The sequence below is a fragment of the Anolis sagrei genome, chromosome 4 (genome assembly GCF_037176765.1).
Source record: "Anolis sagrei isolate rAnoSag1 chromosome 4, rAnoSag1.mat, whole genome shotgun sequence".
NCBI lineage: Eukaryota > Metazoa > Chordata > Lepidosauria > Squamata > Dactyloidae > Anolis > Anolis sagrei.
The window spans coordinates 122,519,928-122,533,966 of record NC_090024.1 but is presented as its reverse complement, the minus strand read 5'-3'; the positions used below and the strand labels follow the sequence as shown (position 1 = coordinate 122,533,966).

At 43.7% G+C, this 14,039-nt stretch overlaps 1 protein-coding gene across 2 annotated transcripts in view; it reads left to right on the top strand.

The window, feature by feature from the left end:
- The window catches only part of SMG7 (SMG7 nonsense mediated mRNA decay factor), a 91,817-nt gene extending 79,022 nt beyond the window's left edge, over positions 1 to 12,795 (top strand). For both annotated transcript variants that reach the window (XM_060774496.2, XM_060774497.2), the window contains 5 exons: positions 2,272 to 2,352; positions 5,387 to 5,543; positions 6,398 to 6,568; positions 6,650 to 6,798; positions 10,587 to 12,795. In XM_060774496.2, the coding sequence (XP_060630479.1) occupies positions 2,272 to 2,352; positions 5,387 to 5,543; positions 6,398 to 6,568; positions 6,650 to 6,798; positions 10,587 to 10,700 (672 nt within the window). In that variant the 3' untranslated portion in view covers positions 10,701 to 12,795. The remainder of the gene's footprint in view (positions 1 to 2,271; positions 2,353 to 5,386; positions 5,544 to 6,397; positions 6,569 to 6,649; positions 6,799 to 10,586) is intronic.
- The last annotated feature ends 1,244 nt before the right edge of the window (positions 12,796 to 14,039 follow it).

Below are 14,039 nucleotides of genomic sequence, written 5' to 3'. Positions count from 1 at the left end.
TGGGAGATGGCTTGAAATGTACTTCTAAGAGGATGGCCAAATCCCATGAGCTGCTCTGCACCAGTCCTTGTTACCAGTGATGTGATGCTGCTGTGTTTTTGGAACCGAAGAGACTTCTTTTGAGTCTTATGGCTGCCATACATATCTTTAACAACAATTCAGAGCTTTTGGCTGCCTTATTTAAATTAACTAAGCATGCCTAAGGAAAATTCATTCAAAGCACCTCCAACAGATGGCCATCCAGCCTCTGTTTAAAAGCTTCCAAAGAAGGAGCCTCCACCACACTCTGGGGCAGAGAGTTCCACTGCTGAACAGCTTTCACAGTCAGGAAGTTCTTCCTAATGTTCAGATGGAATCTCCTTTGTTGGACTTAAGCATGCCTCTGGCTTTCAATAAATCCAGCATATAGCATGTTGTATATATAAAGAAAGCATGAGGTTACAGTGATGTATTAGCTCTAGAGTTGACCCAATGCAAACAGATGAACTCCTTTTGTTTGCAAAGGAAACTGGAAGCACAGAGCCTCACAGCTGGAGGAAAGGGTTGTGGCACAGATTTTTCATTTCCTCTTAATTTCCCCAGCATTAGCTTACATATGATTCTGAGTAGAATGGTTTTGGGACAGATAAAGGAAACCTGACTAAGGGGAATTGGCAGAGAATCTTTCAGCTATAGTGGTTCACAGAGTTGTTATTCTATGCAAGTCTAGATCCAACCAAGTTTGTTTTGTTGCCTCGTTGATGGGACAATTAATGCAAAGTTATAAGTGAAATTGTATAGATGAATACCGTATATTCCGGCATATAAGACGACTGGGGGTATAAGACGATCCCCAACTTTTCCAGTTAAAATATAGAGTTTGGGATATACTCGCCGTATAAGACTACCCCTCTTCCAACACACACCAAATAAAAATTTAAAAAGCATCAGATTTTATTTTCAATATGGTAATTTTCCTATTACTGTACCTCCTTCTCTGCCTCTCAGATCTCACACATGCACATCTGCACCGTTTCACTGCAGTCTTCAGGAGCGAGATCTGAGAGGCAGAGGAGGAGGTACGGTATTAGGATACAAGGGCGGGCCAGACAGGTAAAAGAGGTGTGTTTGTCTGGGCCCAATATGGTAATTTTCCTATTACTGTACCTCCTTCTCTGCCTCTCAGATCTCACACATGCGCATCTGCACCACTTCACTGCAGTCTTCAGGAGTGAGATCTGAGAGGCAGAGGAGGAGGGACGGTAAGAGGATACAAGGGCGGGCCAGACAGGTAAAAGAGGTGTATTTGTCTGAGCCCAGAGCCACTCTATCTCTTTTTTCCATACCCCGGGCACCCCGGAATCCTGCAGCTTGCTCCGCCCCTCACTTACACCTTCCCGGTGAGGCGCCCCTTCACCTCACCATCAGGACCACATTAAGTCCACGAATCCTGATGAGTGGATTTTCTTCTACCATACTTGTACAGCGTCACCCTTAATGCTTTCATACAGTCGCTGCATACGGCAGGGACATGGCCACTGCCATTTTTGAGCTTCCCCCACAATATGCAGCAACCACAGATTCTCCAAACCGATTGGAAGTTTCAGCACCCGCTCTATAAGACGTCCCCAGTGTATGAGACTACTCCCGTGTATAAGACTACTCCCGCCTATAAGACAACCCCACGTATAAGACGACCCCTGACTTTTGAGAAGATTTTTTTCGATTAAAAAGTAGTCTTATACACCAGAATATACGGTATCTGTTTTGGTTATTGTGACTGTTATTGCTGTCATGGTCATTAAAATGAGATGAAATTAGTTTCCTTTTTAAAAAAATAAGATATTGCAAGCAGCATTTGATTTAATGTCTTTGATTGCCAGGAAGATGAAATGGATATACAAGTTGAGATTTGGGAAGACAGTAAAACGACTTGCACCGAGAGGGTTTATTTATTTATTGGATTCTTTTCTGCCTTGAATTCTAAGCAGTGTGTGGATTGCTCCTTTTCCTTGTGATGGTTTGACGAATAGTTCAGAATTTTGAAATTCTGCATTGCCCACCCAGCCAATATTCAGAAGTTGCCACATTTCTGGGAAGAAGAACCGAATGATATGTGTAAATTCTGCAAGCTTAATATCTGTATTTTATAATGAAGGGTCATTTATTTTCAACTCATATACACTTTTTAAATACTCTTGTGACAGTTAGGAGTACAGAAGAGCCGTCTCAATTTTTAATGAATTATAGTGTCTAATGCTATCTTTCCCTTCCTTCTCTGATTTGCTGAAGAAATCACTGCTAGATAAACCATCAGATCTGATGTCTCAATCACCGTCTTTCCTGTCCCTCACGGGCTTCTCTCTTAATCAGGTAATTTAACTGAAGGCATCTTTTAAATATTTATTTATTTATTTATTTATTTGCGGCATTTATATGCCGCCCTTCTCACCCCGAAGGGGACTCAGAGTGGCTTACAATATATATTTTCATACAATATATTATATTACTACCATAGTACAATATCAGTATATATTACTATATTGCATATTAAATCTTTTTCTGATGGATGGGACCATCAGTCATATCTTCCTTTTTTATGACACATACTTCTCATGAAAGTCTATAAAAAAGGAATTTATTTATTTATTTATTTACAGTATTTATATATCGCTTTTCTCAACCCGAGGGGGACTCAAAGCGGTTTACACATAAGTAATGGCAAAAATTCAATGCCAGTACAAACAATTACAATTATAAACTTCAATTAGACATAAATTAAATTAAAAAATACATCCATGAGAAATAAAACAATCATTAAAACGATAAAACAGTCTCGTCCGTCGAATCACCGTTCCAGTTATCGTCTTTCCAAAATGCTGCATTTACTTCTACTGCCCAAAGGCCTGGTCCCAAAACCATGATTTTAGTTTTTTTTTCTAAAAGCCAGGAGGGAGGGAGCGGATCTTACCTCATTTGGGAGTGTGTTCCATAGGCGGGGGCCACAGTCGAGAAGGCCCTGTCTCTCCTCCCCACCGGACGCATCTGTGCTGTTGACAGGAGCGAGAGCAGGGCCTCCAAGCAAGTCAAGACATACTTGTGTATGTCTTGACTTGCTTCAGTCTAGAGGTGTGATTCTGAGTGGTGAGTTGCTTTTTGGTGCAGCAGCATCAACAGCATCTGCATAATGCAGATGGTCCTAGGCTCAAATATGTGACACATTAAATCTTTATGTGCAAAACAGCTGAAGTTTTTGTTTTCGCTGCCTTCATCATCATCATCATCATCATTTAATAACTTATTAATCGCCCTCCATCCGAGAATGCTCTAGGCGATTTACAGCTAAATTATAAAAGATAAAATACATACATACGAAAATTAAAAATCAACAGAGATCGAATGCTCTAGTAAAAAGCCAGGTCTTAAGTGCGAGAGTAAAAGGCCCTAAGTCACGCATGGCTCTCATGTAGGGCAGCAAGGAATTCCACAAGGCAGGGGCAGAAATAGAAAAAGCCCTGCATCTGGTCCTTCACATGATATACTCTGGCTTATATTTGTCTCATCTGCCGATCACATTGGGTTTTTCTGTTGCTTGTGTCACCTCACCTTCAGAAGGTTAGTTAATGCATGTTGAACTGTGTGTTCTAATTCTAGTATTTGTGAAGAGGAACTTTCAAATGCCACAGTGCTGCACGCACTTATCAGTTCATTTAATTGAGATTATAATTTATGTGCTGTCTTCCTGTCTTAACTTCTGACAGGCGAATTAACATTTAAGAAACTAGTATACGTAAAAAAGAGCTACATGCTTTTATAGAAGCCCATTCCCTATACTTCCCTGCATGTGTGTGGATTTAGACACTATTGCTGAAACTTGGATTTGCTTGCCAACTGAAATGTTTCTCACTTCGGCTACTGAGAGTATATGGACACAATTATTATTGTATTGTCGAAGGCTTTCATGGCTGGAATCACTAGGTTCTTGTGGGTTTTTTCGGGCTATATGGCAAGAGGATGCTTGCCATAGATGCAGGCGAAACGTCAGGAGAAATGCCTCTAGAACATGGCCATATAGCCCGAAAAAAACCACAATTATTATTTATTATTTATTTACAGCTTTTATATTCCGCCCTTCTCACCCCGCAGGGACTCAGGGCAGATTACAGTGTACACGTATATGGCAAACATTCAATGCCAATTTTTGACGTACAAACATATACAGACATACACAGAAGCTATTTAACTTTTTCTGGCCGCCAGGGGAGCTGTCACTTTCATCGTCCATCTACGACGCTGATGAAGCACTTCCGCATTCCCCGCATGCTTTCCCGCTGAAATGCTTTACTGGAGTCTTCTTTATGGCCTCATAAATCAGTTAATTTAGCCTCCCCACACTTTAAGGTGGTACCTTATTTTCCTACTTGACAGATGCAACACAAGCAAAATGATTTCAGCCACCAGTGAAGTGGTGCGTTGGAGTAGGTCAGATTTGGCCACGGTGGTCCACGCCTTAGTTACCTCTAGATTGGACTATTACAATGCTCTCTACGTGGGGCTGCCCTTGAAGATGGCCCGGAAACTCCAATTGGTCCAAAGGGTGGCAGCCAGACTATTAACTGGAGCGAATTACAGAGAGCGTTCAACTCTCCTGTTTAAGGAGCTCCACTGGCTGCCGTTTATCTACCGGGCCCAATTCAAGGTGCAGGTCTTGCCTTACAAAGCCCTGAACGGTTAGGGACCCTCCTACCTGCGCGACGGTATTTCCATCTACGAACCCACACGATCCCTTCGATCTTCCAAAATGGCCCACCTTTCGCTCCCGCCCGCATCGCAAGTGCGACTTGCGGGGACGAGAGAGAGGGCCTTTTCTGCGGTGGCCCCCCGGCTCTGGAACTCACTCCCCAGAGATATTAGCCAAGCCCCCACACTGAAAGTCTTCAGGAGGAATTTGAAAACCTGGTTTGTGCAATGAAATCCTTCCTCATTCCCGGAGCCTCCTCCTTCTAATATACATTGTCCTATCTCCCAGTGTTTTAAATTTTTTTAAAAAAAAATTATCCTTGAATCTGGCCCTGCCTTTTGTGTTTTTAATGCTTGATTTTATATTGTTGTGTCATATATTATTTTGATTTTGCATTTTATGTATTTTTCTTGGTTCTACTGTGTTTTTGTGTTATATTGTTGTATTGTATTGATGGGCGTGGCCTCATGTAACCCGCACCGAGTCCCCCTGGGGGAGATGGAGCGGGGTATAAATAAAGTTTAAATAATAATAACAATAAGAATAAGAATAATAATTGAGTCGCCTGAGGGTTGAGAAAAGCGGTATATAAATAAAGTAAATAATAAATAAATTATTATTATTATTAGGTCTAACATCTCTGTGTAACTTCTCTGTCTCTTGCAGGAAAGATATCCAAACAGCATGTTCAATGAGGTTTATGGAAAAAACCTAAATGCCAGCACAAAAACAGAAGTTACTCCTTCAGTGAGCCACCAGGAGACTTCGCTTTATTCTCTCTTTGAAGGTACTCCATGGTCTCCATCTCTTCCAGCCAGCTCAGGTAATACTTGTTCCACACTAGATATAACCTCACCTATACACTGGCGCCATGCAAACATTGTTCCATAGTTCATGGTTGTTATGGTAACACAGAGCATCCTCCGAATTTACTTGTGTAGCACATGAACACCATGTTCTAGAGCTGCTTCAATACTTCATTAAATTTCCTACTTGACAGAAGCAACTGTCTTTCGGGTTGTAAAGGTCGACAACAAGCTACACAATTGGCCGGAAGCTCGCTCCGCCCCGGGCTGGCTTCGAACTCATGACCTTTTGGTCAGTAGTGATCTTAAAGCAGCTGACACCCAGCCAGCTGCGCCACAATCCCGGTGACTAAATGACTAAAGATGCTAACTTCTTACTTGTGACCATCCTCAAAAAGAACATTAGTGGAATGGCATTAGTTAATTTGGGGGGGGGGGGTGCATTATATAAGTACCATGTTTTAGTACTAATTCTGTAAAGTCCCCAAAATGTGAAACATTTTTGTTTGAGCATACAAATTACTATTTGAGTTCATTACCAATTACATCAGTGGTTGTCAACCTTTGGGTCCCCAGATGTTTTGGCCTTCAACTCCCGGAAATCCTAACAGCTGGTAAACTGCCTGAGATTTCTAGGACTTGTAGGCCAAAACACCTGAGGACCTACAGGTTGAGAAGCACTGAGTTACAAGGAAGCAGCCTATCATTGTCAATTCAAAGAGCCCATAAATATACTATCCTGCCCTGCCCTTCCTTGCCACTTGGATTTGGTTAGCTGTTCTGTTGCTTTTTTGTTTGATTTTTGTTTGTTGTTTTTACACATTAAGGAGATAGATTGTTGACTTTTGTTCTCTAAAATTCTACCTGCCAGATCATTCGACACCAGCTAGCCAGTCTCCTCATTCCTCTAACCCAAGCAGCTTGCCAAGCTCGCCTCCCACTCACAACCACAATTCTGTTCCATTCTCCAATTTTGGACCCATTGGGACACCTGACAACAGGGATCGAAGGGTGGCAGATCGATGGAAGACAGATAAGCCAGGTGAGCAGAAGGGGTAATTGCACCAGGTATTGTTCAAATGGTTTTTTGCATCACTGACTTGTTGCCCTTTCTCTCTTTCAGCCATGGGAGGATTTGGGTTGGACTATCTCCCAGCAGCGTCTTCCTCTTCAGAGAGTAGCTGGCATCCGACCAGCACTCCCAGTGGCACCTGGTCAGCTCATGGTCCATCTTTAGAGGATTCATCAGCTGTTCTTATGGAAAGCCTGAAGGTAGGATGAGTATTGGGGCACAAGAGAAAAAAGCAATCAGTATGTCATATGGAAAATTGATGTAGCTGGACATTGATCAGCCTGAGGGCTGAGAAAAGCGGTATGTAAATAAAGTAAATAAATAAAATAAATAAATCATCTAGAACAGAGGTCCTCAAACTAAGGCCCGAGGGCCAGACACAGCCCTCCAAGGTCAATTACCCGGCATTCACTCAGGGTCAACCTAAGTCTGAAATTACTTGGAAGCACACAACAACGTCAACAATCAGATCTCATCAGCCAACAGCAGGCCCACGCTTCCCATTGAAATACTAATAAGTTTATATTTGTTAAAATTGTTCTTCATTTAAATTATTGTATTGTATTTAAGTGTTTTTTTCACTACAAATAAGATATGTGCAGTGTGCATGGGAATTCATTCGTGCTTTTTTCAAATTATAATCCGGCCCTCCAACAGGCCCTGGCCCTATTTAAAAAGTTTGAGGACCCCTGATCTAGAACACTGTTGTTGAACTCTGCGTCCTGACCTCCTTAGCTCATTGCTGGGGTCATGAAAGATTTGGGAACAGTAAAAAGTTTCTGAAAGCCCCTCAAATCAGTGTTTTACAGTGGACTTGCGAAAGATTCTTCAGCTTTACTCCACAAAAAGGACAATCAGCCTGTTTATCAAGCCTTGGAAATACTGATTTAGTATTAATTGATTTTTATACCTATTTTATATAACTATATACCTGGGGTCATATAAAAAGAAAGGGTTTGTGAATGGAAAATGTTTAAGAAGCCCTGCTCTAGAAAAGTGATATCCACCTTTGGTCTTCAGGATTTCTGACCATGGGACAAGCTGTCCAGAGTTTCTTGGAGTTGAAGTTCAAAGCACACAGAGGACCAAAGTTTGGAAACCACTGATCTAGAAGGGGTCCTCAAACTAAGGACCAAGGGCCGGATACGGCCCTCCAAGGTCATTTACCCGGCCCTTGCTCAGGCTCAACCTAAGTCTGAAATGACTTGAAAGCACACAACAACAACAACCCTATCTCATCAGCCAAAAGCAGTCCCACACTTCCCATTGAAATACTAATAAGTTTATATTTGTTAAAATTATTCTTCATTTTAATTGTTGTATTGTTTTTAAGTGCGGTTTTTGCACTACAAATAAGATATGTGCAGTACGCATAGGAATTCATTCATGCTTTTTTCAAATTATAATCCAGCCCTTCAACGGTTTGAGGGACTGTGACCTGGCCCTCTGTTTAAAAAGGTGGCAGACCCCTGGTTTATAGAATAGAATAGAAAATAGAATAGAATAGAATAGCTTTATTGACACCTTGGGAAGTCTGATCTGGCCACAGTGGTCCACGCTCTCGTTACATCCCAAATAGATTACTGCAACACACTCTATGTGGGATTGCCTTTGAAGACTATTCGGAAACTTCAATTACTCCAGCGGGCGGCAGCCAGATCACTCACCGAAGCATCATACAGGGAGCATACCACCCCCCTGTTGTGTCAGCTCCACTGGCTGCCGATCCAATTCCGAGCACAATTCAAAGTGCTGGTTTTGACCTACAAAACCCTATACGGTTCTGGCCCAGCGTATCTGTCCGAACGCATCTCCTTCTACATCCCACCTCGGAGTTTAAGATCTTCCGGGGAGGCACTGCTCTCGGCCCCACCTCTATCACAAGTGAGATTTGCGGGGACGAGGAGCAGGGCCTTCTCGGTGGTGGCCCCTCACCTGTGGAACTCACTCCTTGGGGACATTAGGTCATCGACATCCCTCCTCTCCTTTAGAAGGAAATTAAAAACATGGATTTGGGACCAGGCCTTCAGGTAATCTGGCGGATAGATAAGGCACAAGCGATGCTAGAATTGATGGATTGGACAATGTGGAATATGAATTTACGGACTCTGAGCTGGTAAACGTTGAGCACTAGATTGTTTTTAGGGATTGTGATGTATAATGGATTGTTTTAATTGTTTTAATTACTGTTTATATGTTTTACTTTTTACTTCATTGTTGTGCCGGCATCGAATTGTGCCTTTTTGTAAGCCGCCCTGAGTCCCCCCTCAGGGGTTGAGAAGAGTGGGGTAGAAGTGCAAGAAATAAATAATAAATAAATTGTATTTTGCTATTAGTTGTTATAGCAAAGCCCTCTACTGCATAGTGTGGACATGTTGAGGAAACATATTGGGTGAGACTAACTACAGGTTTAAATTCAATATCCCATAATGTGGTCTAATCATTCAATACTGTGACATAGGCTTTTGTAGCACAGATAACTTAAATTCACTGACCTCCTCTTTTAAGGATATTATTTTACTTGCTTTAAAATGTGATTACTTTGACTGGCAACTGGTTTTAAGGAGATTGATCTTAAGCTAAGAGAAGTCTGAAGGACCAAGTACACAGGCTGTGCCCATCAATTCACTGTCTTAATCATAACACTGTGTAACAAAATTTGAGGGGGAAAACTGTTCCTGGCTTGAAAGTGTTATTTTATGTTTAATTGTGTGGTTCTTACTTTATAGAATAGAATAGTGAGGGGGGAAGGCGGATCTGGCCAAGGTGGTCCATGCCTTAGTCACTTCTAGACTGGATTACTGCAATGCACTCTACGTGGGGCTGCCCTTGAAAACGGCCCGGAAATTTCAGATGATCTCACGGGCGGCCAGGTTGTTAACTGGTGCTCCTTACAGAGAGAGGTCAACCCTCCTGTTTAAGGAGCTCCATTGGCTGCCATTCATTTTCCGGTCCCAATTCAAGGTGCAGGTGCTCACCTACAAAGCCCTAAACGGTTTGAGACCCGCCTACCTGCATGACCGCATCTCCGTATATGAACCCACACGATCCCTCCGTTCATCTGGAGAGGCCCTGCTCACGATCCCACCTGCGTCGCATGTGCGATTGGTGGGGACGAGGGACAGGGCCTTCTCCGTGGTGGCCCCCCTACTCTGGAACTCTCTCCCCAAGGACATCAGACAAGCCCCAACGTTGGCAGTCTTTAGGAAGAGCTTCAAGACGTTGTTGTTCCAGTGTGCCTTCCCAGAATAGGAAACTCCAAACATCATGTCCCAATTGCACTTTATTAGAGAGCCCCCGGTCACAGGTTCAAATCCGGGGAGAGGCGGATGAGCTCCCTCTGTCAGATCCAGCTCCTCATACGGGGACATGAGAGAAGCCTCCCACAAGGATGATAAAACATCAAAATCATCTGTGTGTCCCCTGGGCAACATCCTTGCAGACGGCCAATTCTCTCACACCAGAAGCGACTTGTAGTTTCGCAGGTTGCTCCTGACACGACAATAAGAATAACTATTAGAGATTTAAGATTGTCTGCACATTGCACTTATCTCCAAAAACCTATCCATTTCACCTGTCATGGCCAGCATTTTTTTAAAAATTAATTATTACATTGGCCCGGCCTTAGTTTTAAATGTGTCATGGTGTTATCGTCTAATGTTAATTGCTATTGTTTTGATGTTTACTGCTTGTTTTATGAGTTTATTTATTGTTGTATTTGTTATGCTGATGTTTTTTCTTATGTTGGGCCTCGGCCTCTTGTAAGCCGCACCGAGTCCTTCGGGAGATGTTAGCGGGGTATAAATAATAATAATTATTATTATTATTATTATTATTATTATTATTTATAATTATTATTATTATTATTATTATTATTATTATTATTATTATTATTAGCTGTTTAGATGTTTGAGGTGAAGAGGACTCACTATTGATTTTCTATTTCTGTTTGTACCATCACCTTACACGCTGCTGTTCTTATTTTTAGTCTATCTGGTCCAGTTCCATGATGCATCCTGGACCTTCTGCCCTGGAGCAGCTGTTGATGCAGCAGAAGCAGAAGCAGCAACGCGGGCAAGGTGCCATGAATCCACCACACTGAGAATGAAAGAGGATGGCAACCTTTGCAACCGAAAGCTCCATACATCATGGCATGTTGGGTTTGCAGGACTGTCTCACTCAGTCCTGTGTGCGTGGCAGCCCTCTCTTCTGTTCCTTGCCGTCAGGAGGGCGTAAGTGCTCCACCAACCCACTGAGTGTGCACGAAAATGTCTGCAGTGCAATGGAAAACCAACACCAGGAACTCTCCCACCCCTCCAGGGCCCTCTGGAGGCAGAGAGGGACTGTTGTTTGTCTCACGGTAACCCGGCATCACCGCCTCTCACCTTCTCCATCGTGCATGTCCCCAGCCACGTGGGAAAACAAAAAGCCGAGAATGAAGAGCAGACGGGAGAAGCCACTGAGAACTTCTCGATCCTTCTCCTCAGTTTTGGAGAAACCAATAGGAATCTATTACCGATAGCTTTGCTGACTGAGAATGTAGTTGAAATTTATTCCTCAACATCTAAATTTCTAATTGTTACTCTCTCAGTAGTAAGGTCACACTGAATTCTTCCATACACAGATGTGCTTTGTAGTCAGTGTGTAGCGACCCCTCCAGTTGCTGGTCCAGCCAGAGGTGGGTGATGGTAGGTTGGGTGGGAGGGCGAGTTTTTTTTCTCTTCCAGGTTGGATCAGGAGTTTTGATGAAGGAGAGTCCGGGCCCTCTAGCACCACTTCCACCTTTTCCTCGAAGGCGATCTCTGGAGAACCCTGAATGGGTTCGTGTTTCGAGTTCTGAAGCGTGGTGGCCACTGCGGAGCACGCAAGCCACTACTGTGGGGTTTTAAGTTAAATGGTTTCAGATTCCTGTACATTTTATGATAGCGTAGTGACCAGCCTCATAAAATGGCAAGCTGGTTTGTGCATTCACAGCCTGACTCCTTTATGTAGGTAGGTAGAAGCTTTCTGTGTCTTTCCCCCTTCCTCCACCCCCTTTTTCTTCCTTCCTCTCACTTTGCTGGTCGCTAGTCGTACTGTTCATCATATGCAGCATCCCACAGAGTTCTAGCAGGATAATGGGGGGCAAAGGAGTTTCTCTAGCCAGGATGATGTGTGCAATCCTTGCCTCCCCTCCCCTCCTAGGTGTGTGCCCACTCCACAAACTCGCACAGACCTGTAGGCACAGGGTTCCAGTGCTGGAATGGAAGTTCAAGGCAACCAAGGACATATGATGTGGAACCCATGCACAGAAGCCAACAGTCCCACTTGCTCCTGCGAGGGCACAGAAGAGGGTCAAGGGTTCTGCTTAGTATTTATTGAGCAGAAGAAGACCACAACTCTTCTTCTTCTTCTTGCATAGGACAAAAGGACAGCATTTCTTTTTTTTGTTTCTGGGTAGCTCTGGAAACAATCTAAATGTTCCAAACTGCTGCAGTTGTAGGGGTGTGCGTGTGTGTGCGTCAGTTCAGGATCTGTACGCTGCAGAGCAAAGCACATCCAGGGTCTGCAAGGGGCACTGGAGTTGGGGAGCAGCCCCAAAAAGACTTGATATAAAGGGAAGTTGTATGCATAGTGTCCCCTCGCTCTCTAGGATAGGAATTGGACCCCATATGCCTCCCCGTGCTAGCAGTGTTGCTGCTATAACCCCTTCCCCTCTTGGAAAGAAATGGAGGAAAACTCTCAAGGATGAAGTCCCTGCCCTGGTTGTAACGTTAAGCTGAGACCCCCCCCCCCCTCCCGTGCTTCTGCTTCCATCCCACCCCCTTCTCCCGGTTTGTGTATTTGAGCTGTGCATCTAAGCAGCTGCAACATTCCAGTGTTTGAAATGCCACTGATTCTTGCACCCTCGACAACCTGACCAGGTTCACCATCTCACTCTCAGCAGGGCCAGAGTCCCAGCCCGTAGGCTCCCATTTCTGCATGAGAAATCTGGTGTTTTGGAATGTTTTCTTTTTAAGAATCTTTGGGGGCAAGGTTCCTTCTTTCCCCCATATATCCCCACCCCACTGTGTCAGGAGCCTCAAGGGAAGAGGAACCTCCAGCAGAGAAAACTGGTTTGTGTCGTAAGCTTCTTTTGTGTTTTTGTCTGTCTGTGCGAGACCTGCAGCTGCTGAACTCAGCTTTTGCCTTTAATTAAACCATGTTCTCTACAGCCAGCCTTGTGTAGTAACATCTTCTTTAATCACAGTGCTACCCATTAATGAAATTATTGAACACACCAGTGGTTCTCAACCTTCCTAACGCCGTGACCCCTTATAAAGGAATTTACGTGGGCATTCAGGGTCTTTTAACTCAGTCAGGGGGTAAATTTTATTTATTTATTATTTATTACTGGTGCTTTTACCCCGCCCTTCTCAACCCCCGGAGGGGGACTCAGGGCGGCTTACAAAAAAGGCAGAATTCGATGCCTATACATAATAATACATAGTATACACAAATATAAAAGAACGATATACAAAATGTAATTAAAACGATTATCACAATAAAACATCAGCACTGGTACCTAAGACATTGTATAAACATCATATAAAAACGTCATATAAAAGTCATTCTTGTAATCAGCGTTCCGTTTCCAGAGTTCCACATAGCCAATCCGTTAGTCATTTCCTAGCCATCAATGGAGTTCTTCTTTATTTACCGGCTTGTCCAAATGCCTTGTCCCAGATCCATGTTTTTAGTTTTTTCCTGAAAGAAAGGAGCGTAGTTGCAGATCTGATTTCCCCGGGGAGAGAATTCCATAGGCGGGGGGCCACCACCGAGAAGGCCCTGCTCCCCGTCCCCGCCAATCTCACCTGTGATAGAGGCGGGGTCGAGAGCAGGACCTCCCCAGAAGATCTTAGGCTCCGGGGTGGGACGTAGAGGGAGATCCGTTCGGACAGATACACTGGGCCGGAACCGTATAGGGTTTTATAGGTAAAAACCAGCACCTTGAATTGTGCTCGGAACTGGATTGGCAGCCAGTGGAGCCGACACAACAGGGGGGTGGTATGCTCCCTGTATGACGCCCCGGTGAGCAATCTGGCTGCCTCTCGCTGGACTAGTTGGAGTTTCCGAGCAGTCTTCAAAGGCAACCCCACGTAGAGTGCGTTGCAGTAATCTAATCGGGATGTAACAAGAGCGTGGACCACCGTGGCCAGATCCGACTTCCCAAGGTACGGGCGCAGCTGGCGCACAAGTTTTAATTGTGCAAAAGCTCTCCCGGCCACCACTGAGACCTGATCCCACCTGCTTTCACTAATATAACGAAATTACTGAATAGGTCTTTCACAGATCTTGTCCCTGACACCCATTTTTTAATTGTATTTGTCGTGTCAGAGCAACCAGTCCATTATATTACATTTCTAACAGAACAAAGCAAACAAACAGACAAATACAAAACTTGTGAGTTTGGTAGTTGGTT